The sequence below is a fragment of the Vipera berus genome (assembly GCF_964194415.1).
Source record: "Vipera berus genome assembly, chromosome: 3".
Taxonomy (NCBI): Eukaryota; Metazoa; Chordata; class Lepidosauria; order Squamata; family Viperidae; genus Vipera; species Vipera berus.
In genome coordinates this window covers 866,622-891,310 of record NC_138204.1, presented here as the reverse complement: position 1 = coordinate 891,310, position 24,689 = coordinate 866,622, and the positions used below count along the sequence as shown (strand labels likewise).

The 24,689-nt window shown below is 52.2% G+C and overlaps 1 protein-coding gene across 2 annotated transcripts; it reads left to right on the top strand.

Annotated features, from left to right (window-relative positions):
- Positions 1-1,155: 1,155 nt before the first annotated feature.
- Positions 1,156-24,392, top strand: LOC308665707 (waprin-Phi1-like). 2 transcript variants are annotated; one of them, XM_081323872.1, is made up of 4 exons: positions 1,156-1,235; positions 15,042-15,191; positions 23,001-23,153; positions 24,237-24,392. In XM_081323872.1, exons 1-3 carry the CDS (start codon positions 1,160-1,162, stop codon positions 23,150-23,152), a joined length of 378 nt encoding a protein of 125 aa, XP_081179998.1. In that variant the 5' UTR covers positions 1,156-1,159; the 3' UTR covers position 23,153; positions 24,237-24,392. The 2 variants fall into 2 exon arrangements, with proteins under 2 accessions (XP_081179998.1, XP_081179997.1); XM_081323871.1 differs by lacking the exon at positions 1,156-1,235 and adding an exon at positions 14,569-14,755.
- Positions 24,393-24,689: the final 297 nt, after the last annotated feature.

Here is a 24,689-nt window from a genome sequence, read left to right as displayed (position 1 = left end):
TTATGACTTGTGGACTTCAACTCCCAGAATTCCTCAGCCAGCATGCCTGGCTGAGAAATTCTGGGAGTTGATGTCCACAAGTCACAAAAGGGCCAAATTCAAAGATGCCTCGTTTAGCCTAATGAAGACAAGGACTAAATGCGACATGATAAAACATATCTGAGGTGCTGCCACAAGGAAGAGGGGGTCAAGCTGTTCTCCAAAGCCCCTGAAGGCAGGACAAGAAGCAACGGATGGAAACTAATCAAGGAGAGAAGCAACCTGGAATTAAGGAGGAATTTCCTGATAGTGCAAACAATTAACCAGTGGATGGCTTGCCTTCAGAAGTTGAGGGTGCTCCATCACTGGAGGTCTTCAAAAATAAACTGGACAACCTTTTGAACAGTCTCCTGCCTTGGGCAGGGGGTTGGGCTAGAAGACCTCCAAGGTCCCTTCCAGCCCTAGGGTTCTCTAAGGCACAGGTGATGGGTACCATGTTGGGATAGTGGTACATCTCAAGGCAAGATCTTTCCGAGAGTCCAGTTAGGCATGGCTGGGTCAGGACCACCTCAGGTATCTCAGTTCGACATGGCTGCCCAGTGCCAGAATAACAGAGGAGTGTTGGAAGGGACCCTGGAGGCCCAATCTCTTCTTCAAAGAAGAACGGAGAGGACGCCGGCAAGGGGAAGCTCGCCACGCTGGGCTCAGGCAGGGGAGATGGTGGGCAAGGTGATGCGTCCTCCTGGGAAGGAGTGCAGCCCCTCTTTTGGGCAGGGAGGCTCCCGTGCTGCCTCAGTGATTCTCGGCAGATGGAGGAAGCAGTCTGTGCCCCGATGCCTGCAACGGGCAGCCTGCCAGCGCGAGAGAACTTTATTGGCACAAACTCTGCAGGCCCAGGGGATGGAGCTGATGGCGGACACAGAGCAGGCTTGGCTGGAGCTGCGCAGGGGGAAGGCGCTTGCGTGTCTGGGGCCCAAATGCCTCAGGCAAGGCTGCCAGCCCCATCCATGAAATTATTTGCTCCTGGGGGGGGAACTAAACGTGAGTCATCAGCAAAGCACACCTTGGCCTCGCCCCTCCCTCCCTCCTTCCCCTGATGCTCTTCCCCCCCCTCCCCGAAGGAGCCCTTTATATGCCTGCTCTGCTAGCCTGGAAGGAGGCTGATTTCTTGAGCAGCACCATGAAGACCATCCTCTGCTTCCTGCTTGGGGTCATCCTGCTGGGGATGCTGGGGCACGTGGCTTCAGCTGAAGCTGGTGAGTGCAGATTGCCCGAGGGGGTGCAAGAGGCCTGGATGCGGCGTGGGGGGGTGGCAGGGCTCTTGGACGAAGCTGCAAGGAGCCCCTTTGCAAGTGAAGGAGAATATTTGTAGCTCTGGGTTCAACGGGGGGGGGGGAGGATCCTTGTTGCTCTCTGAGCTTGCTTTCTTGCAGACGTTTCATGACCCAGCTAGATAACATCATCTGTGTCAGCGATCACTAGCGCTGAGGATGTTCCCTAGTTGGAGTAAGGAAACATCTGCAGGAAAACAACCAAGCTCTAGCCCCTGGATCTGGGGGACCCTGCTGCAAGCAATGAATGAAGGCTGGGGAGGGGGCTCCCCAACTGGGTCTGGGCACGCTTGCACAGCCAACGGCCATCCCCATAGTCTGTCTGTGGATTCTGGGAAGGGCAATCCCAGAACATCTGGAGGACCTCTGATGGAGGAAGGCGATGGAGACCCAGGTCACAGCAGACGTCCCACCCCCTCTGGGTGCAGGCGAGGCAGGGAAATTCCCAGTCTGGCATGAATGACCTGCTCTGGGGAGGGAAAGAGGTTTCCTGTGTTTGACCCACAGCCAGCCCCTGTCCCGGATGCCATGTGGCTCGCAGCAGGACTCTGTGGGATGTGGTCGGAGATGGTCCCAAAGAGGTGATTGGAGCTCCAGCTGTTTGTCAGGGGCAGCTCCGATCCCACCTTCATAGGTACCCTCTTGACCTTTTGGGCCAGAGCCTTCAGCCCTCTCATGAAAGCTGGGCAATGGCCTGAAGAAGTGGTCAAAAGCAGAGGAGACCTGAGCTGTCCTGTGCTGCTTGCTCTGGGGCAGCTCCCCCTGGACAGAGTCCTCCATCCCCCAGGAGGTGAGTGAGGCGCGTCTGTCCCCGAGACCTCGAGAGTCCTGGTTCTTCTTGGCTGCTTGTTGCTGGGGCTTCTGCACATGCTCTTGTTCCTCTCCATCTCGTCCTGTTCCTGCTCCTCTAAGGGGATTGTTGCACCAAAGGCCACCTGAGAAATTGTAAAATCGAGGGTGGGGCAGCCATGGCTCCAGAGTGATCCCCCTCTGCCTGGTCCCTTCCAGACCACCTTGGACCAAGCCCTCGTCCTTCCCATCGCTGGTGGCCAGCAGCCCCAGTGAGAACCAAAGTCCCAGAAAGAACCCCGTTGGTGGCTACGGGCAAGCGTGCACACAATTCCCCTGCAGCTGGGCTAGCCTGCCTCTCCAGGATCTGGAGCAGCCTTTGCACCTGTCACCAGCTCTTCTGGATCCTTTTCACCAGCAGTCTCAGGGACTGGATTCTGGTGATCTATCACTGCAGCCAGTCAAACGTCTGGGGTTGCTCAGATGGAAGTAGAGTGGTTGGGGGTCCTTCCAGGATTCCACCAGCAGGTAGACCAGGGAGGGGACTGGCAGAGTGTGCAATGGCTTGGTGCTGTGGCAAGTGAGCCACCTGAAGGGCAGTTGGTCTCTTCTGGACTGGATGAGGCTCAGCTGGGCCGAGGTCCACCTTGGCCACTGTCAGAAGCCCTCCTGCAGAAAGGAGTTGGCGAGCCAAGGCAGTGAAACTGGACCGCCTCGATATTAAGCATTGATAATATGATTATTCTCAAGTTGGGCACCACGTGGTTTCCACATTCCATCCTACTAAAAATTGGAATACGGACTCAATGTTTTCAGGCTTCTGTTGGTGGCAACCAGATTGTGTACAGCCTCCAAGGAGGGGAGAAGTCAAGCTGGTGGGTGCCAGGGGGATTTAAGTCAACTCCAGGCAGGGAAGGTGCTGGGCACCATGGGTTCTGGATCTCTAGAGAGAGGCTTCCTGCAGTGCCCAGTCCAAACAGACTTATGGGTGGGGTCTCCCTGAGTCTCTCCTGCGGCTGGTTTGGGTCTGCAGGGTCTCGAATGGGGGGCTGGCAAGAAGGGCTGAGATTCTGGCTTGCTTTGGAAGTGAAGGCGCACCACGAGTCTGTCCTCTCCTCTTGTCCTCAGTGACCCCCCACCCACCACCCACCCTCCCGCCGGCTCAGGAATGTGGTGGGACAGGGAGTGAAAGGGGGAAGCGGTCACCAAGGTCTTGTAAACATTAACTGTTGCCAGGGCAACAAACATTGAGCCTCCTCTGCAAGGCCCATGCTTCTTCCTGGTTTGATCGCTCCAGGTAGATGCCTCTGAGCTCAGGACCCTCCCCCCCCCAGACTCCCTCCAATCATGCAAGGAAAGCCAGAAGCCATTCGAATCATAGACTCCTAAGGCTAGAAGGAACCTTGGAGTCCAACCCCTTACTCAAGGTGGACACCTTGTACCAGGGGTCTTCAAACTTGGCCCTTTTATGACTCGTGGACTTCAACTCCCAGAATTCCTCAGCTGAGGAATTCTGGGAATTGAAGTCCACGAGTCATAAAAGGGCCAGGTTTGAAGACCTCTGCCTTATACCATCTCAGTCAAATAGTTGCCCAATCTATTTTTGAACACCTTCTGAAGCAGCCACAATTTCGGGAGGCAAGTCCTTACACTGATCAGCAATAGCGATAGTAGCCCTTAGACTTCACAGCCCCCTCTGAGCGGTTTACAGAGTCAGCCTGTTGCCCGCCTCCCCCAACAATCTGGGTCCTCATTTTACCAACCTGGGAAGGTTGGAAGGCTGAGCCAACCTTGAGCCGGTCAGGATCGAACTCCTAGCAGTGGGCAGTGAGTTAGCCTGCAGTACTGCATTCTAACCACTAGGTCCCTGGCGGTCAATTGTTCTTACTGTGAGGAAATTTCTCTTTCGTTCTAGGTTGCTTGATTAGTTTCCCTCTGTTGCTTCTTGTCCTGCCCTCTGGCGCTTTGGACGATAAAGTTGACCCTTTCTTCTCCATGACAAACATTGGGAAACATCTATTGTGTCACTTTCGCTTCATTAGGCTAGACATTCCCAGTTCCTTCCACCGTTCATCATACGGTTTAGCCTCCAGACCCCTGATCTCTTTGTTGCTCTTCTCTGCACTTGTTCTTGACCATGGCTGAGTTTGGGGGGGGCAACTATCTGTGATGTAACCATTGCGCTGTGCTTCAATGGGGAATCTGGGCTGCAGGCCAAGCAGCTGTTTGAGTCTGCCTGCTCTGAGCTTGCAGACAGCGAGTAAATTTATTATGGCTGACGTTTTCCCCTCTCTCCTGCAGCCGTGCTTCTCTTTTTATCGTTTGTTGAAGGATTTACAGATAGCCTGCAGCTGTCAATCTGTGCCCGCAAAGGCAAGGGCCTCAGCTTCTGGGTTCCAAAAGCCTGGCACACTCCCCAAGATCCTGGGTTCGAATCCCCTGTGTTGTGGCACAGGAGCTGCAGCCTCAAACTCATGGAAGGGGGAGTCAGCCTCACTGAATTCAGAGGGGTTCAAGTTTTAAGAAACTGCGGTGATGGAACTTTGGGCGACTTGCTCTCCATTGAACACCGGGGTCTAAACCTCCCCCTCCTCTTTTTTTCCATATGTTGTTTACAAAACACCCACTGAATCACAGAGATCCCTTTCATTTGATTTGGCTGGCATGATTGGCTGGGTGGATGCAGGGATGCATGCAGGGATGGATGCATGCAGGGATGGATGCATGCACGGATAGATGCAGGGATGCATGCAGGGATGGATGCATGGCCGCATGGATGCATGCAGGGGTGGATGCATGAATGCATGCAGGGGGTAGATGCATGCATGGACGGATGCAGGGATGCATGCAGGGATGAATGCAGGGATGGATGCATGGCTTCGATGCACTGATGGACACAGACAGGCAGACATGCAATAGTTAAGTCTGAGGGAGGATTCTGGACTTTGGGAGTTCTGGGAAGCCCTATCCAAACCTTCATTTTTCTAAAGCCCCCCAAATTTGGCAGGGATCAGAATCCCTTGGCTTTGGGTCAAGAAGATAAACCCCAAATGGATTCTCTTCAAGCAGGGGATCCTTTTGTTCTACAGGAAGTCCTCGACGTATAACCATTTGTTTAGCAACCGTTAAAAGTTACAATGGCACTCAAAAGCGGAAAGCGACTCCCGACCCATCCCCCCACTCGTGACGGCTGCAGCACCCCCCTGGGGTCACGTGATCAGGGTTCAGGCGCCCGGTAACCGGCAGGTGCTGCAGCATCCCAGGGTCGCGTGGTCACTATTTGTACTCTCCGGGAGGTGGTGGGGGGAGGCAGGCAACAAACAAAGTCAGTGAGGGACGTCAGACACAATTAACAACCGTGTGATCTCCCTTGACGAGCGCAGTTTTAAAAAACGGTCATAAAAATGGGCGTGACCCATTTAACAACCACAGCATTTAGCAATGGACATTCCGATCTCAATTAAAGTTGCGAGGAAAGGACTCCCTGTGCTGGGCAGGAACGCACACATTGTGCAGAGTCAGTCTCTGGACAGAGACGTGGCTTCACACTCCAGGCTGAGATCTGGGCTGGAGGGTGTCCAGGCCGGGCAGGGATCTGGTGAGGGTGAGGCTTTCTCTGCCAGCTACTCTATTCAATCAGACAATCAGAATAGAGCTGGGAGGGACCTTGGAGGTCTTCTAGTCCAGCCCCTTGCTCAAGCAGGAGAACCTACACCGTCTCAGACAGGTGAATGTCCAGTCTCTTAAAAATATCCAGTGATGGAGCCCCCACAACTTCTGGTGGCAAGCTGTTCCACTGGTTGATTGTCCTCACTGTTAGGAAGTTTCTCCTCAATTCCAGGTTGCTTCTCTCCTTGATGAGTTTCCAACCGTTGTTTCTCGTCCTTCCCTCTGGCGCTCTGGTAAACAACATGGCCCCCTCCTCTTCTTTGTGGCAACCCCTCAAATACTGGAATGCGTCTATCAAGTCCTTCTTTTCTCTAGACTAGCCATACCCAGCTCCTTATTATTCGGTCTTCAGATTTTTAATTCTGAAACTGGGAGCTGGGAAGACTGCGAGCTCCAGAGCCCCCAAAAAAGCTAGATTCATATCTCGGGGGCAGAGTGACAGGAAGAAGGACCCCCTCTTGGCCTCATTTGTCAAGAGTGAAGTTCAACCCACAAGGAGTCCTTCCAAGAACTTCTTGACCTGCTTTGCTGACCACTTTCTCCTTCCAAAGCTTGAGGAAGGCACGGGAGGATCAGCTGACTTTGACTAGATCCAAACTGATAAGAAAGTTGAATTACGGAAGCCAAGCCAATCGTCAGAGGAATGTGCCTTGTGACACTGGATGTTTTGATGTTAAACAAACACCAATCTTTTGAACGTAGGTCTCTTGGTGTGCAAACAGGGTGGATTTTCAGAAGCTCACAGCAAGGGTAAGAAAGACAGTGGGGGAAAGAATACAGAAGAACAGGTTAGAAGGCACCTTGGAGGTCTTCTAGTCCAACCCCTTTCTCAAGCAGAAGACCCTAGACCAGGAATATCCAACCCTGGAGCTGTAAGGCTGGTGGACTTCAACTCCCAGAATTCTCCACCCAGGCATGATGGCTGGGGAAATCTGGGAGTTGAAGTCCTCAAAGTCTGAAAGTTGCCAGGTTTAGAGACTCCTATTCTGCACTAATTTTCAAAATAAAAGAAAATCCGTAAACCAGCTGCTGCATGAAGAAGTCTAAATCTACCAGAAATTAGCAAACGGCCTCAGCTGTTTGGCCTCAGGCCTCTCCTACAAGGGGAAGGGACTCCCAAGAGGAAATTGTGAAATCAGGCTGATGGGGCAGGACTGGAGTTTGAGGAGGGTAAAAACAAGGCCAGAAATATTTAGGTGCTGACAGAAGGGGATGGAGTCCCTGAAGCAGGAGGCCGGAGCTTAAATGGACTCCAGAAGATGGTGGAGGACAGGAAGGCCTGGAGGAACGTGGTCCATGGGGTCGCGATGGGTCGGACATGACTTCGCAGCTAACAACAACAGAAGGGGACATTCTGCAGCTCAGGGTTGAACTGTGGGGTCCCCGGAGGTCTCTGGGCTGGATGGTTTCCTTGGAGATGTTTCATGACCCAACTAGGGAATGTCATCAGTGGTAGAAGGGAGTGGGATTTGCAGAGAGCAGGGGGAGGGGAGGAGGAGGAAGAGGAGGAGGAGGAGGAGGAGGAGGAGGAGGAGGAAGAGGAGGAGGAGGAGGAGGAGGAGGAGGAGGAGGAGTGTGGGATTCTTGGTGCTCACTAAGCTTGGTAGTTTTCTCGCATAAATTTCATTACCAAAGTAGTAACATGACGTTGGTGACGCCTTGTTTGGACATGTCTGCAAGAAAGCAACCAAGCTGACAGAGTGACAAGGTCCTCATATTCCTGTACATTGAGGGCGTTCAAGTCTCTCGAGAGGGGCAAGCTGCTTCCTGAGGTCCAGAAGGATGGCTGATGGCCTGGCTGAATTCTTAGGGCTTCTCTCCACATCTGGGAGAGGTTTCCAAGAACCGGAGGAGCTACTCGTTGCCCCTCCTTTATGTGGGCTGGAGGCGGATCCAGAGAACGAGAGAGCTGGCATCAGCCTGGCATCTTTGCACCATCCTAGAGAAGGTCATAAAGAGACAGATGGGCAACCAGCTCGAAAGCCCTAAGAAGCACAGATTGTGGAGAACAAATCTTGGTCGAGCAGCTTGTCTGATCTGCCGATCTGATGACTTCCTCAATAACATAGTGGCAAGGCCAGAAACGGAATAGATAATGATATCAGAAAAAATATTTCACAAAGTAATCAAAGCGTGCTCAGCAATGAGTCCTCGTCCACGGTTCCTCGGACATCAGGTGAAGTTCTGGGCTTCTACACTTCAGTGGATTTTTAATTATCTGGATCAGGGGTCTTCAAACTTGGCCCTTTTATGACTTGTGGACTTCAACTCCTAGAATTCCTCAGCCAGCAAAGCTGGCTGAGGAATTCTGGGAGTTGAAGTCCACAAGTCATAAAAGGGCCAAGTTTGAAGACCCCTGATCTGGATTAAGAGGGAGGAAGCCGTCATATCTGCAAGGGATCCAACATGGCTGGGATAGTTAATACAGGGAGTCCTTGACGTACGACCACAACTGAGCTTTCTATTGCTAAGCAAGACAGTTGTTAAGTGAGCTTTTCCCCATGTGACCTTTTTGCCACTGTTGTTAAGTGAATCGCTGCAGTTGTTTAGTGATCTGTCTTCTCCCCATTCGCTTTGCTTGTCAGAAGGTTGCCAAAAGAGATCACCTGACCCCAGGACGCTGCAACCGTCGTAAGTATGAACCAGTTGCCCAGTGTCTGAATTTTGATCACGTGACCCCCGGGGATGCTGCAACGGTCATTAAGTGTGAAAAGTGCGTCATAAGTTGCTTTTTTTCCGTGTTGTTGTAACTTTGAACAGTCACTAAATCAACTATTGTAAGCTGAGGACTGCCTGTATTGCAGAAAAGAGTGCTAACATTCGAAACGTTGGTTGGAGAAAAGGGTCGCCTGCAACAGAACAAAATTTATCCCAAAGTTGCTTTTTTCAAGAGGCAACTGGACTTTCTTTCTTTTTTCTTCGAAGACCTTTCGCTTCTCATCCCAGAAGCTTCTTCAGGTTCTGACCGGATGGTGGGGAATGGAAGGATTTATACTCCTCGCAGAGAGCTGGCCGTTTGCATCCTTTTTAGAGAGCCATTGAAGCCACTTGGAGGTTTATCTGTGTCCTCAGGGTCACCTGAGTGGTGCAAATGGGTGTGGAGCAAATGACCGGCTGTCTGCAAGGAGTGCAAATCCTTCCATCCCCCACCATCCAGTCAGAACCTGAAGAAGCTTCTTGGATGAGAAGCGAAAGGTCTTCAAAGAAAAACAAAGAAAGTCCAGTTGCCTCCTGAAAAAGTACCTTTGGGACAACTGGGACCTGGACGACGAAGGATCTCCATAGGCAGAACAAAAGTGAAGAGCAAAAATCTTCACTTAGGGAAGAGCAGTCAGATGCACCAGTATTGGATGATGGTTACCCTACTTGGCAATGGAGGAAAAAAGATACTGAATTGAGAATGTGGGCAGGAGAGGAGGGATGAGGGGGCCCCCCAACTCAGTGGGACCGGTTGGAGCCTCTTCTGCAACTTCCCAGTCTGCTCCAGGAGCTTGTCCTTAGCAAGGGAGGGTCTTCTTGCCCACCCACACTGGGTACCTTGCCAGAGGTAGCTGGGAGCACCCAGGTTAAGGTGCCCTAAGCTGAGTCACCCCTTGAATAAAGTTGGGTGTGTGAATGGGATATACCAGGGGTAGGCAACCTTGGCTGTTTCAGGACTCGTGGACTTCAACTCCCAGAATTCCTGAACCAGCCTGGCTGAGGGGAAAGGGGAATTTTCTGAGTCATGCTGGCTCAGGAATTCTGGGAGTTGAAATCCATGAGTCATGAGGGGGCCATAGTTCCCCCATGCTGGCTCAGGAATTCTGGGAGTTGAAGTCCACGAGTCATGAAGGGGCCATAGTTCCCCCATGTTGGCTCAGGAATTCTGGGAGTTGAAATCCATGAGTCATGAGGGGGCCATAGTTCCCCCATGCTGGCTCAGGAATTCCACAAGCCATGAAGGGGCCATGGTTCCCCCATGCTGGCTCAGGAATTCTGGGAGTTGAAGTCCACGAGTCATGAAGGGGCCATAGTTCCCCCATGCTGGCTCAGGAATTCCACAAGCCATGAAGGGGCCATGGTTCCCCCATGCTGGCTCAGGAATTCTGGGAGTTGAAGTCCACGAGTCATAAAAGAGCCAAGGTTGCCTACCCCTGGCCCAGATGGAGAGAAAGGTTTCCACTCAGGTGTGAAGCAAGCCATCTCATAGCTGGCATGCAACGTGCACAACTGCACCAGTAGTACACACACACACACACACACACACACACACACACACACACAAACACCCTTGGTGAGGCCACTGTGGTGAAGATGCCAGCAGCCACGGTTGCACAGGGCTTTGGGGGGAATTGAGAAAAGCTTTCGGCAATTAACCCGCAGAAGCCTGTTTAAAGGTTTATGGCAGGTTATATATTAAGAAGAAGGAGCCAGCAAAGAACTCGCTGCCTTGATAGCATCAAAGCTGATGCACAGATGAACATCCCACAACTGAAAGAAACTGGGGAGCACGTGCCTATAAAGTCGCCAAGGGTTGGACGTGACTGGAAGGTTAAACTGAACGGTCAAAACAACCAATCAGGTTTACGTCGATGGAGGTTCTCCATCCTCCAGCTCACGGTTGTCCCAAAGGAACTTTCTTTCAAAAGGCAACTGGGCTTTCTTGTTTTTCTTTGAAGATGTTTCTCTTCTCACCCAAGAAGCTTCTTCAGTTCTGACTGAATGGTGGAGGGTGGAAGGATTTATATTCCTTGCAGTCATCTGGTCATTTGCACTCTCTCAGAGAGTCGTTGAGGCCCCTTGGAGGTTTATCTGTGTCCAGTTGTGACTGTAATAACAATAGCACTTATCGGTAGCATTGAGACTTATATACCACTTCGTGCTTTTACTGCCCACTCTAAGCGATTTACAGAGTCAGCCTATTTGCCCCCCCCCCAACCATCCGGGTCCTCGTTTTACCGACCTCGGAAGGAAGGAAGGCCGAGTCAACCATGAGCCGGTCAGGATCGAACTGCCCAACTGCTGGTAGCCGGCAGTCATCAGAATTAGCCTGCAGTGCTGCCTTCTGACCACTGCGCCACCGTGGCTCTGAGCGACACAGAAGGGGAGAGGGCAGCCCCAAGCTACGCCTGGGAAATGCAGGAGCCGGGCATCTACCCAGGGTGCTCAAAAAAGGCAAGATGGTGCCGGTGCAATCCAGGGTCTGGTTTGTTTTAGCGCCATCTGGACTTTATTGACCTCAGCCAGAGAGATCCACTGAATGAGATCACGGTCATTTTGAGGGGGCTTCGGTGGGCCTCTCAACTGCAGCCTCTGGGACCCATCCTTTTCTCTCCAGCCCCCCCCCCCGTCAACCCAGATAGCCTCCCACCCACCCAGGACCCCAACTGGGCTTGGGAGAGTTGTGTAAACCAGTTTCTGGCAAGGCAGGGAGCTGTACAAACAAAGCGGCTGTGTGCACATTCAGAGCTTGCCCCACTGTTGGCTCCCAAGATTTACAAGGCCGCGAGGCATCTCCAAAGCTGCCAGGCGGCCTCTCACGCACCCGCAGGAGTAGCCAAACCCATCAGCCACAGCGAGCGCAGGTGTCGACCTCTGAGGAGCCCCTGCCTTGGGGGCGAAAGAGGCCCTCGTCTCTTTACCCACCCGCTGGAGAGCCCTCCCTGCCTATCTTTTGCACGCACACACGGACGCACGTGCACACGAGTCTTTCACCAGGAAAGCTGGTCTCAGGGCTGGACTGTTGGGGCACTTGCAGCTGTCAGACGTTGCTGAGGCCGGCAGAGCAAATAACCCAGAAGCCCGGTGGGAGAGTCAGGCAGGATCGGCCCCAAGCCTTGAATCCGCCTCTCCGGGCTGCTGCTTCTCCGCTTCTCTGTGGGGCTGGGCGGAGAGAGGCCTTCCCAGAGTAGCACGCAGAGGGACCACACACACCCGCCTCGCCCCTCTGCACCCCGAAGGGGGGGGGCTTTCGGGGGGGGATCCTGCTTTTCTACCCAACAGACCCCAGTGTGAAAAAGTATTGAAAAGTACAAAAAGTAATGCCAAGTATAGGTAGTCGCCAGCTTACGGGACCCAAAATTTCCGTTGCTACGTAAGACAGTTGTTAAATGAGCTTTGTCATATTTTACGACGTTTCTTGGGGATCAAGTGACCCCGAGACTCTGCAACCGTCACAGTTACATGCCGGTTGCCGAGAGTCTGAAGTCTGATCACGTGACCCTGGAGATGCTGCAACGGTCGTAAGTGTAAAAAATGGACATAAGGTCCCTTTTTCTCAGTCCCGTTGTAACTTTAACCAGTCACTAAGCGAATGATTGTAAGTCAAGGACTGCCAGCGTAAGAAAGAATGGAACAAAGATATTGTTTTAAAAAAAAATCGCTGTTTAAAATATAGCGAATTACATATAGTCCTTGACTAATTATCGCAACTGAGGCTGGAATTTCTGTTGCTAAGCAACGAGGCAGTTGAGTTCCTCCCGATTTTATGATATTTTGTGATATCAGGTGGTTTTTAATTCTCCCACTGACTAGGCTGGGAAAGCCACAAATTTCCCCCCCCCCTGTGACCCCAGGATGCAGCATCCGTCCTAAAAATGCTCAGGTGACGCCCTGGGTCCTTTTCTTTCGTGCCGTCATAACTACGAGTGGTTGCTACATATTTTAAACGATGCCATTCCTGAAAGTGAAGAAAGCCGATCAGCTGTAGTTCTGCCAATCGCTTCTGTCTTCAGACGGGCCAAGGGGGCGCCCCAGACCACCCGGCCTGGACTGCTGCTGGCATCCAAGGCGGGCAGCCCTTGGTGGCATCCACCCAGAGAGACCATGGCATCACAGCCCTAGGCTGCCTTAAGGGAGGGATGGAATCAAGATCATGTGTAAGTGTTAGTTCCTCTTTATAAGGCCTCGCTGTGACCACACCTGGAGTCCTGCGTCCAGTTTTGGTCACCACGATATAAAAAAGGATGTTAAGACTCTAGAAAGAGCGCAGAGAAGAGCAACTAAGATGATCAGGGGACTGGAGGGTAAAACATACGAAGAACGTTTGCTGTATGTCTAGTTTAACGAAGAGAAGGACGAGGGGTGATATGATAGCAGTCTCCCAATATCTCAGGGGCTGCCCCAAAGAAGAGGGAGTCAAGCTATTCTCCAAAGTGCCCGAAGGCAGGACAAGAAGCAACAACGGATGGAAACTCACCAAGGAGAGAAGCAACCTGGAACTAAGGAGAAACTTCCTGACAGTTAGAACAATTAACCAGTGGAACAACCTGCCTCCAGAAGTTGTGAATGCTCCATCACTGGAGGTTTTTAAAAAGAGACTGGACAGTCACTTGTCTGAAATGGTATAGGGTTTCCTGCCTGAGCAGGGGGTTGGGCTAGATGACCTCCAAGGTCCCTTCCAACTCTGTTGTTCTGTTATTCAGCAGTCATGGAATGTGTGAGCCATTACCCTCTTTATGCCTGTAAAGGATGCTGCACTAGTCTAGTCACCACCAATTTTTTCCAGATCTGTGAAAGTCAGCAGCCACTACACAATTGTGCCAAGACAATTGTCTACTGTACCTCGCTGATCCCGCCACCTGGATGTCCAAGATCATGGACTGTGGCTAAGAGAAGAACCCCTTCCTTCCCAGCACCCATCTCAGATTTTCTGCAGACCAAGAGTCAGTCTGTCGTTCAGGGTCTCCTTTCATCCTGGTCACCTTCACCAACTCGCTTGTAGGTGAGAAGGAAGAACAGGACTCACCCAGCTGGTTCTTCAAATCTTCAAGTGATCTCTTTTCAGTCCCTGGGGTGTATATGCTAAAGGATGTCACAGAAAGCAAAAACCTCCCCAGTGTTGATGTCTGGATGCAAACCGAGAAGATGGCCAAATCATGACAAAATCTGATGGTCTCTGTGGTTGGATCCAGCTCAAAGCTCCTTTCCTGCCCTTAGACACTCCCTTTCTGTGCTCCTCGTATCTCCAGGGGCTTCTGGAAAGCCCACCAGCAAAAGAGAATCCAGCATCCCATCTGAGTCTGAACCATAGGAAGGTCATCATGGTCCTTCCAAGCTATCTTGAAAAGTCTTCTAAGCTCTGGTCTCCTTGCTGAACCAGAAAGGACCGAGATTAGATGGAGTGAAGACCTTCTCCATTCTTCACTGGCCCAACGTGTTCCTCACTCAAGGTCTTCCTGAGCCTGCCTGCAAAATGAGACCTCCATACATACGTCCTCCTGCCTTTCAGGTGCACCCCAATACCTTAGAGACCCAGTGGACACGTTCTCCATTGTGTGGGCACCAGGAGCAATCTTTCATTCTTCTGGCCCATTTTTCCTGCTATCTCACAGGCCTCGCTGAGGTGCCCCACCCAGGAGCTCATTACAGGAAACTGGCAGCATCCACTGCCAGCAGCCATCCGTCAGAAGTCACGAGAAACTCCTTAGAGCTGTGATGTGGCCGCAACGTCTCACCAAAGCTCTGCCCAGTTTCATCGCATCACAGGCCAGGGCCATCCTAGGCACTGACCAGCCTCCTGCTTCTCCTCTGGAAAGCCCCAGCCAGGCTGAGCGTGGCACATGCCAGAATGCTGAAGGGTTCACCAAGGCTGAGGAGCCCAGTAGGTGGAGTGGTGTCTCTTGGCACGTCCGAATCGCCTCGTCCGTCAGCTGGTCAGTTCCAGTCTGTTTTCTGAGCTGGTAGCTTCCTGGTTTGCATGAGAGGGGGAACCAGCCGTGACACCTGACTCCTTGCGATTGTGCAAGAGCTGAGAATCGCTTGCTCACCCAGGTGCCTGTCTTCTCCCTCCCCTCCCCTCCCCTCCCCTCCGCCCTCCCTTCCCCTCTGCCAGCCACACCTGGGAGAGCTTAAAGCTTGGCCTGAGGCAGGCCGGATCCCACAGCTTCCTTCAGGCAAAGCCATCATGACGCCCAGGAGAGGCAGCTGCCCCCTCCTCCTCTTCTCCCTGGTGGGCCTCCTCCTGACCTGTGCTCAGGAGCCTGACCAGGCTGGACAGAACACCACAGGTGGGTGGAAGGGCCCGCCCTGCCCGCCTCCCCAGGAGAAGAAAGAAGGCGGCCTCCAGCCCCCCAGAGCAGGCCGGGAACAGCTCTGCTTCCTCCAGGGCTGGGGGGAGTGGACGGGGGGGGATTCCATGGGTCACCTGGCTGAACAGAGGGCCCTCCCCCACACCAGCCCCTCTTCTGGGGGCTTCTGGGTGGCAGCAGTGGGGGGGATGCCCCCCAGCCCTGCAAGGGAGCCCAGTCGCCAGGTGGCACCCACGGCTCAACCTCTCTCCTGGGCCTTTTCTAGCAGTTGCAGAGAAAGCCGGCAGCTGTCCCCAGGCAGAGTTGGAGACGCCCAACGGGAACTGCACGGAGGACTGCCGGTCGGATGCCAGTTGCGAGGGGAACCAGAAGTGCTGCCAGAGAGGATGTGGGACTTCCTGCCAGATCCCAGACGGTATTCCCAAAGGGTTCTTGCCGGTTCCAGCCACTCTGCAGCTGGCCAACTCGGGGGTTACTAAATCAGCCCTCTCCTAGCTTTGCACAAAAACGCTGAATCACACGCTGGCAATCGGCCTGAATTTGTGCGACGCGTTAAGACGCACACGTGCTCACTCGGGAGCACAGAAAGACGCCACAGACGTGACTGCAGGGAGGTGATCTGGGGAGGAAGTGGAGCCTTGCACTGCTCTGGAGGAGGACATCCTGGTGGCTGCACCCTCTCCACCGTGCCAGCTTAGAAAGCACCCTGGGCAGTCCCTGTGGAGAGGCTGTGGCTCATGGATCCACTTCTCCTCCTCCTCCCGTATTTCTGCCCTTAACGGCATCTCCGAGATGCTGGGTTTGCTGGCTGCTACCGTGGGGCCAGGAGCTCTTGATCTCTTGAACCGGTCGGTCTCCAAGGCCTTCTGGGCAGTGCCTGCTCCCAAAGGCCTTTTCCAAAAATTGGCCAGCTAGAAGGTCCATGGGGGGAGCTGTCCGCTTGGGGGCTTCTGGCACTTCTTCTGAGCAGCTGGTTCCGAGTGGCTTCGTTGGGGGACTCCACAAAAAGAGGAGCAAAAGGGACCACCTGGGTCCCTCAGAGATCTTCTCCCCTGAGACAGAGCTTTGTGACTTGAGGGCCAGGAGGGGTCGAGAGGAGCCCTTGACGGGATCAGATTTGTGCTTGATGGGCGTTTGCATTTGATGTGGGGGAGGGGACGTTCTCTATGGCTGGACTCATTGTGGGGGGCAGAACTGGCATTGGATAAAAGGGGGCAGGAAACGCCTCAGCTGCAATATTGATAAGTTCTGAGGTTTTCAAAAACTAACCTGACTTTAGTTGTAGTTGTGAGGGGTCCTGTGTGGTCCCTGAGCTTGTTGGTTTTCTTTCAGACATTTCATTCCTCAGTTAGGTAACATCATCAGTGCTAGAAAGAAGAGAGGTTTGTGGAGAGGAGGAGGAGGAGGAGGAGGAGGAGGAGGAGGAGGAGGAGGAGGAGGAGGAGGAAGGACTGTGGGTTCCTTGGTGCTCTCTGAGCTTGGTGGTTTTCTTGCAGACGTTTCATGACCCAACTAGGGAACATCATCAGTGCTACAAAGGGAGTGGGGTTTGTGGAAAGGAGGAGGAGGAGGAGGAAGAGGAGGAGGGGGAGGAGGGGGAGGAGGAAAACTGTAGGGTCCCTGAACCTGGCGGTTTTCTTGTGGATATTTCATGACCCAGCTAGGGAACATTATCAAGGCTAGAGGAAATGGGGTTTGTGGAGAGGAGGAGGAGGAGGACAACTGCGGGGTCCTTGGTGCTCTCTGAGCTTGGGTGGTTTCCTTGCAGACGTTTCATGACCCAGCTAGGGAACATCATCAGTGCGAGTAAGGAGTGGGATTTGCTGTCAGTTTATATTCTGGCCTCTTGCCTGTCAGTATTGTTGTTGATGGTCTTAGAGATTCTTTGGTTGGGCTGTTGGCTTCTTGGGCAGTTTCTTGATTGGGGTCTTGCTTACTTCAGGGCTGGACTGGTTAGTTGTTTTCTTGCAGACGTTTCATGACCCAACTAGGAAACATCACCAGTGCTTTATTAGTTAGTGGTTATTACCGGTATTTAGTTTTGTAGTTGTAGATCGTCCTCAGTGTACGATGGGAGTTGGGACTGGACTTTCCGTCACTAAGCGTTGCGTCGTAAAGCAAGGGGGTAAGAAGTTGCGCTTCTCTGCAGTTTTTCCAAACTCTCCGTGTCTTTTTTGCATTGTGGTGACCAAAACTGGAGGCAGGATTCCAGGTGGGGCCTTACTAAGGCTTTATAAAGCGTACTAACACTTCACGGGATTTTGATTCTGCGCTTCTGTTTATACAACCAGGATTGTATTAGCCTTTTTGTCTGCTGCTGCACATTGCTGGCTCATGGTCAAGTGATCGTCCACTGGGACTTCTTCTCACAGTTGCTGTTTTTGAGCCGTGTTTTGCCTAATTTGTACTTCTATTTTTGGTTTTCCTGTCTAGGTGTAAAATCTGTCTTTTCTCTACGTTAAATTTCATTTTGTTGCCTAGGGCCCATTGTTCACGTCTGTGTCTGTGTGTCCGTGTGAAGCTGTACCTGCGATGAATGTAAAGCTTAAAAAGCAGAACTCTGATTGTGTTGCTGCACATGCCTGCTTGTGTTTTTTTGGGCCATACTCAGCCGGTCTCCTGATAAGATCCCTTTCTGGGATCCTTTGATTGGGGATCCTGTGCTGAGCACACGGTTGCTCTCCATGGCCAGAGGCCAACAGATTCTCCTGCTTTGATTCTCATTCAGGGAATTTTCTGAGATTTGAACTAAATAACAGTCGTAGCCTACTTTCCCAGCCCCCAAAGTTCCACCTTTGCCCCACACTTTGCTTCTTCTCTCCACAGCTTTCCTCTCTGGTCTGCAAGCGACAGTTCTCCCCCCCCCCATTCTTTTCCCCCAGCTTGGAGCTGCTTCTCCACAGGCCTAACTTGGCATTGTGGATGGGGTGGCTTAGAAGCTCTGGCTTGCTTTCCCCCAAATTGGTGGCTCCTCTGGAATTGGGCTAACTCTCTCTTTTCTGCAGAATTGTGAGTCTCTTCCCGGCACACTGTGTGCTTTCTCTGGCACAGGGAGAGGTCTTCTCCTGGCTGGAAAACCCGGCCTGCCATCCTTTTCCAGCTGACTCAGAGCTGAGGGCCACGCAGCCTCTGAACTGACTCCAGGCCTGTGCGTTTCCTGGGCGGGTTTCTCCGGTGCCGGGACTGGGGTGGGGAGTGTGGGGTGTGTAAACTGGCCGAAGCTGCTCTCCTGTTCCAGGTGCAGCAGGAAGCACTTGGGAAGTTACTCAGGAAGTAAATCCCTTTGTTGTTCTTGCACGGAGGAAGCCACTGCCAGAAGCAGGAAACGGTGCTGAATCACCAGCCACAACTATGCGGAAAAAGACAGGAAGACATTCCACCTTCTGCCTTAGCTGGGAAGGCTGCCTGCCTAGAACGGGATAAATGGGGGAGGGGGGTTAAAGCAGGAGGAATGCACACCCCCTCCCTCAATTTCCAAAGCATTGGCAGAGTCTCGAGTGGCATGGTGGCGGCCGAACGCTCCCTCCCCAGAGGATTGCCCCCCTGAATCACTTCGTTGGTTTTCTGCACACCCATTGAAGATGTCAATCCAGCTCCAGAAGAGAAGGAAGGTGCAGCAAGGGCCCATGGAAGCTTCTGGAAAGAGCACAGCCTCAGAGGGGTGTTCTTGACCCGCTGCATGTCAAGTGGATGCTGCGGCCAGGACACCCAGAGAGAGGGGCCTGGGAGCGACCGGACATTCCACTCGCAGACCCCCCCCCTCTTGACTCTATGAGTGGGACTTTGAGAAGCCACTGAGGTTACTAAGGGCAGCCCAAAACCATGATCATGGCATCCGGCCCTCTCAATTCCTGGCAAATAGATGGGGAAGAAATGAAGGTAGTGACAGATTTTATTTTCCTGGGCTCCAAGGTCACTGCAGATCGGGGACTGTAGCCAAGAAATTAAAAGACGCTTGCTCCTGGGGAGGAAAGCCATGGCAAATCTAGACAGCACACTAAAAAGCAGAGACATCACCCTGTCAACAAAAGTGTGTATAGTCAAGGCTGTGGTCTTCCCAGTTGCAATGTATGGCTGTGAAAGTAGGACCATAAGAAAGGCTGAGCGCCAAAGAATTGAAGCCTTTGAACTCTGGTGCCGGAGAAGACTCCTGCGAGTCCCTTGGACTGCAAGGTGATCAATCCGGTCAGTCCTAGAGGAGATCAACCCTGACTGCTCTTTAGAAGGCCAGATCCTGAAGCTAAAACTCAAATACTTTGGCCCCCTAAGGAAGGACTCACTGGAGAAGAGCCTAATGCTGGGAAAGATTGAGGGCAAGAGAAGAAGGGGACGACAGAGAATGAGGTGGCTGGATGGAGTCACTGAAGCAGGAGGCGTGAGCTTAAATGGACTCCAGAAGATGGTAGAGGACAGGAAGGCCTGGAGGAACGTTGTCCATGGGGTTGCGATGGGTCGGACAAGACTTTGCAGCTAACAATAACAAGGGCAGCCCAGCAAGAAACACAAACACAAGCAGATTGCCCAATCCCATGTCAAGTGAAAAGAATCAGGACCCCAGATTAAGTTCCAGTGATGCTGATTTATTGCTTAGGTGTATACACGAATCTAGTCATCAAACGGTCAGCACTAAATTGGCGCTAGAGATGAATCAAGGGAAGTCAAGAATAGTTTGACTTGGACCATTTGCGGAAATGTAAGGAGTCTAGGCTGGTTCCTCTCTTTACTCCACCCCTAGTTCAGTCCGTCCTTTTCCTACATCCCAAGAGTAGCTAACCAAATCCAGCCACCGAGATGGGGAACGATCACTTGAAGATGTCTCCGCTTGTAGGGCTGCTTGGGGCAAGTCAACTCCCCCCCCCAGTCCTGTAGCTTCTTCTGTGTAGACAGTGGTGTTCCTGAGCATACTAGCATGTGCTACTTCACAGTCCTTACATCGTGCCAGAGCAGTTCTGCCTGTCAATGCCAGGCCTTGTTCGTATTTCTGCAAGCAAAGGACAGACTCTTGAAATGTTCCCTGAGGGCCCTTTGGAAGTCGTGGGAAGGTGCAGATGCCTCAATGGGCTTCTAGAATGGGGAGGTTTCTTCATGCAGGGGATGAGATATTGCCAGCACTTCTCCCATGTCTTCTGTGAATTCTCTGGGGTCTCTTCCATAGAGGGCTTGCGGAGGAGATGCCAGGAGATGCACGCTGTTCCTTCTTTGCAAACAAACAATAGTGATGAGCAAATAGCAATGGTGTCCTGCTTGAATTCAGCCCATTTCTTTCCATCCAGACCCCTACAGGCTTCAAACCCTGATTCCAGGCATTGCCAGCACTGCCTGGGCTGTTGTGTGTCCTCAGCATATGTGGATGATATGGCCCTCTGAAGCAAAGACTGACCGCTTCCAGGGTTTTCATATTGTGTTAAAATGAATTGTGGGGGGGAGAACCAAAATCCTGGGGCCCCTTCTGAGGTAGAGCCCATTGGACCAATCTCTTCTTACCCACAACCCTCAAGTGGAGACATCCGTAGAGGAGGGAGGGGAACCACTGTCACAAAGGGCCCCCAATCCGTCAAGAAGGACACCATGGGCAACAGCGCAAAGGCTACCAAGAGGCCTTGTGAGATCAGGACGGACCTGCTGCCCCATCCACCATCAACCGGTAGGACCATTGTGGTTTCTCTCCTGTATCAAGGGGGTCCAAGTGATCTGTGATCTAGTACGGCTGGTGGCACCAAGGCAAGGAGGTCTTTTGCATAAGTAAGTCTGCCGAAATGTTGGCAAACCTTTTGGACTCGGTCTATCAAAAAAATTGGTAAATGCCTAACTTGACAATCACATGTGCAAGAACTCACACATACACACTCTGTCACATACACACACACACACACATACACAAGGGGAACAATTTTTTACATACAAGTAGTCCTCGACTTACAATACTAAACAGAGAATGAGGTGGCTGGATGGAGTCACTGAAGCAGGAGGCGTGAGCTTAAATGGACTCCAGAAGATGGTAGAGGACAGGAAGGCCTGGAGGAACGTTGTCCGTGGGGTCGCGATGGGTGACTGGACACGACTTCGCAGCTAACAACAACAACAGCACTGAAAAAATGACTTGGGACTGTTTTTCACATTAATGACTGTTGCAGCATCCCCCTGGTCAAAACTGGCAACTGACTCGTATTTATGACGGTCGCAGTGTCCTGGGGTCACGTGATCCCCTTTTGCGACCTTCTGCCAAGCAAAGTCAATGTGAAAGCCAGATTCATTTAATGCCTGTGCCACAACTTAACAAATGCAGTGATTCCCTTAACAATGTTGGCAAGAAAGCTTGTAAAATGGGGCAAAATTCACTCAACAAATGTCTCGCTTAGCAATAGAAATTTTGGGCTTAATTGTGGTCGTAAGTCGAGGAATACTTGTATGTGAGCCTCAGGATCGGCTGTGTGCCACTTCCCTCCAGCCACTGTTATTGCAGCCCATAGAAGCCAACTCCAAGGGGTCTTCCCTCTTGCAGCGGCTTCAGAAACCGCTTTTCTATCACAGCTGTGATAGAACTGTGTAAGAGGCTAGAGATGGTCAAGTACGGCATGCAGGTCAAAGGTGAGCGGCTCCAGAGGCCACGGAGAACATAGCACTCTCTCTCCTGCAACTTCTGGTGAGCCGGAGGCCACACAAGGAGGACCACACTGCATTCTCCATCGGCCTCCGCAGCCTCCGAAAATCATGTGAGAACAGGGTGTGCTTTCAAGAACAGTTGTTGGGTGTCATGAATGCCAGCATGTCACACAAAACACCATGGCGTGTCACCTGGGACAAACGTGCCATAGTTCATTTTCTCTAGTCTAGTGCATCAGCCATGTCCCTTCTGGAGAGGGGACATTTCACCGTGGCCAACCCAGAGGGGCAATCTCACTGTAGCCATCTCAACATGGCCAACTCACCACAGGACAACTTGCCGTGGGAGAATTCCACATGGGATAACTCAACGTGATAAATATTCCCAAAATGGAAATAATGTAGAAGAAACAGTGGCGGAGAACATTTATTGCATTGAGTTATCACACATGGATTGCCACGCAGCAAGTTGTCTGCAGTGAATTGCCTACAGAAAGATGGCTGTGCTGGGTTGGCTACAGCAACATGGCTGTGGCAAGTTGGCCATGACAAAATGGGCAGAATCAGTTGGCTGCAGCGAGTTGTCCTAGACCAGTGGTAGGCAACCTTGGCTCTTTTATGACTCGTGGACTTCAACTCCCAGAATTCCTGAGCCAGCCATGCCGAGGGGAAAGGGAGAGGTTTCCGTGCTGAGCCACGCTGGCTCAGGAATTCTGGGAGTTGAAGTCCACGAGTCATAAAAGAGCCAAGTTTGCCTACCCCTGTCCTAGACCCTCCTGAGCTGGCCAGATTTGGTGACGCTTCTCCACCCCTTAACTTCAGCTGGTCTTGTTTATGCTGATACGAACTGCCTCCTGAAACCTATTTGGAGTTTTGCAGCAAGCAGCTGTTGGCAGAGCAGTCCGAGGATGCCAGCACCTGCTTGTGCTGGGTGTTCCATGTTGGCTGCCGGCACCTGTCCAGCTGTACCTAAGTAGGTTTGGAAGCCCTACGTGGCTCAGAGCCCCCCCCCCCAATCTGGTTGTTGTTCAGAGTTGCAGGTGAGACCTGGAGTTTCTGCTACAGAGACCAAAGCTGACTGGGCTGTCTTGAGTGCAGGTGGCCTTCTTGCTAGAATCGTAAGAAACACCAAGTTGCACCCAGCCTCACTTGTGAACACACTGTTGGGTTTTTGTGCGCTGTTTAAGGCATGGTACACCCAGTGCCCAGTGCCTGGACTGGGCCAGTCTGCCTGACTTCTCAGCCTCTGGAGCACACAGCAAAACAGCAGCTGCAGAGAGCAGGCATGAATGAGCTGGGGTCAGACCCCAAATATGCTCCTCACGTTGTCAAAATGTGGGCAGGGGCACTGTCTAACAAATCCCTCTTGATTATTCTGCTCCTGCAGCTCCTGCCTGCTTTGTGCAGAGCCTTCAGATCACGACGCTCCTGCTTCTTCCTGGCTGGGACTGCGCAGGAGCCTCCAGGGGTTCTCTTGAAACAATGGGTGCAGCCTCTCCCCACTCCCTGGCAGTGCCCACAAGCGGGAAAGCCCCCCTCCCCAATAGATCCTCCCAAGGACTTTTGCAGGCTTCCTCTGCTTTCTGTGACATGCTCACACTTTGCTCTTCTCTCCTTGCAGAGAAGCCCGGATCCTGCCCAAATGTGAACATGCCCATCCCACCTCTGGGTGTTTGCAGGGACCTGTGTAAATCGGATTCGAACTGCGCAAACGAAATGAAGTGCTGCAAAAATGGATGCGGGCATATGTCGTGTGCAATCCCCGTGCAATGAGGTGAGCGTCTTTTGTTCATGGGACACACGTGGAAAGAAATGTCCTGAAGAGCAGAGTGAGCCTCCTCTGGGACTCTGTGCCCTGGCCCAGCAGAAGCTCCTCTCCCCAGACAAGGCGCTGTGGAGGGACACCAGCCCAGGGCGCAGGATGGAGTGCAGAGAGAGGCAAAGGCCCTGAAGGGGAAGGAGGGCCAGGAAAGGAAAGAGACGGGGATGCTGCCTGCTGGGGAGTGGACCGGCTGGCTCAGAGCAGAATGGGAGCAGGGCACCAATAAAACAGAATATTTGTAGCTCTGGATTGAAATGAAGGGTCCTTGGTGCCCTCTGAGCTTGGTGGTTTTCAATACCTGACTAGGCAACATAATCAACGGTAGAAGAGTGGGGTTTGTACTGATGTTTCCTAGTTTGGGTCATGAAACGTCTGCAAGAAAACAACCAAGCTCAGAGCGCACCAAGGATCCTACACTACTAGTACTCTTTCTCCTCCTCTTCCTCTCCATAAATCCCACTTCCTTCTAGCACTGATGATGATGTTATCTGGTTGGGTCGTGAAATGTCTTCAAGAAAACCACCCAGCTCAAAGAATACCAAGGACCCCACAGTCTTCCTCCTCCTCCCTCTCCTCCTCTTCCTCCCTCTTCTCCTCCTCTCCATAAATCCCACTTCCTTCTAGCCCTGATGATGCTATCTAGTTGGGTCATAAAACATCTGCAGGAAAACCAGCAAGCTCAGAGAATACCAAGGACCCTACAGTCCTCCTCCTCCTCCTTCTCCTCCTCCTCTCCCTAAATCCAAGTTCCTTCTAGCACTGATGATGTTCCCTAGTTGGGTTATGAAATGTCTTTTCAAGAAAACCACCCAGCTCAGAGAGTACCAAGGACCCCACAGTCCTCCTCCCCCTCCTCCTCTCTGCAAACCCTATTACACCCTGATGATGACATACCCATATATATTTAGCCTCCATCCCCTAATAATCTTTGTTGCTCTTCTCTGTGCTCCTTCTAAAGTCTCCACGTCTTTTTTATATGGTGGCAATATTCCAAGTTTGGTCTTACCATGGCCTTATTTCTCCTTTGCTCCGCAGATACAGCTCAGGCTGGGGAACCCAATGCATTCGCAGGACTGGACTCTGAATAAATGACCATGAGACTCTTGACTCCTTCCCACCCAGGCTTAGCCAACCCTCTATGCTGGAGGCACCTCCATCCCTTCTTCCTTTTTCAGTAAACCTCTCATTTCACACAGCAGCCTCTGAACTGTCTGGTTTTGTGCTGACTGCTTGGCTACCTTTTCCCTTTGGCAGTGGGGCCCCTTTCTCCACCTAGCTCTGGCCAGGGAGGGAGGGTCAACAATGGGAGAGCCTCCCTGGTGTCAGGCACGAGCAGCCACAGCCACTCATGGATAGTTGATCAGTCAGCAACTCTAGTGGCTTCTGCCTAAGTTACAAGAATCTCCACAGACTGCCTGGTTTGCATTGGAAACAACCGGATAAGGTTTCCTGGAACTCGGGGAGGGTCAGGTGATGCCTTTTGTGACT

Excerpts from the sequence above, each read along its gene's own strand:
- LOC308665707 (XM_081323871.1), top strand. The coding sequence starts at position 14,653 with ATGACGCCCAGGAGAGGCAGCTGCCCCCTCCTCCTCTTCTCCCTGGTG. Across the intron at positions 14,756-15,041 it reads GGCTGGACAGAACACCACAG|CAGTTGCAGAGAAAGCCGGC; the intron begins GTGGGTGGAAGG and ends GGCCTTTTCTAG. Across the intron at positions 15,192-23,000 it reads TTCCTGCCAGATCCCAGACG|AGAAGCCCGGATCCTGCCCA; the intron begins GTATTCCCAAAG and ends CTCTCCTTGCAG.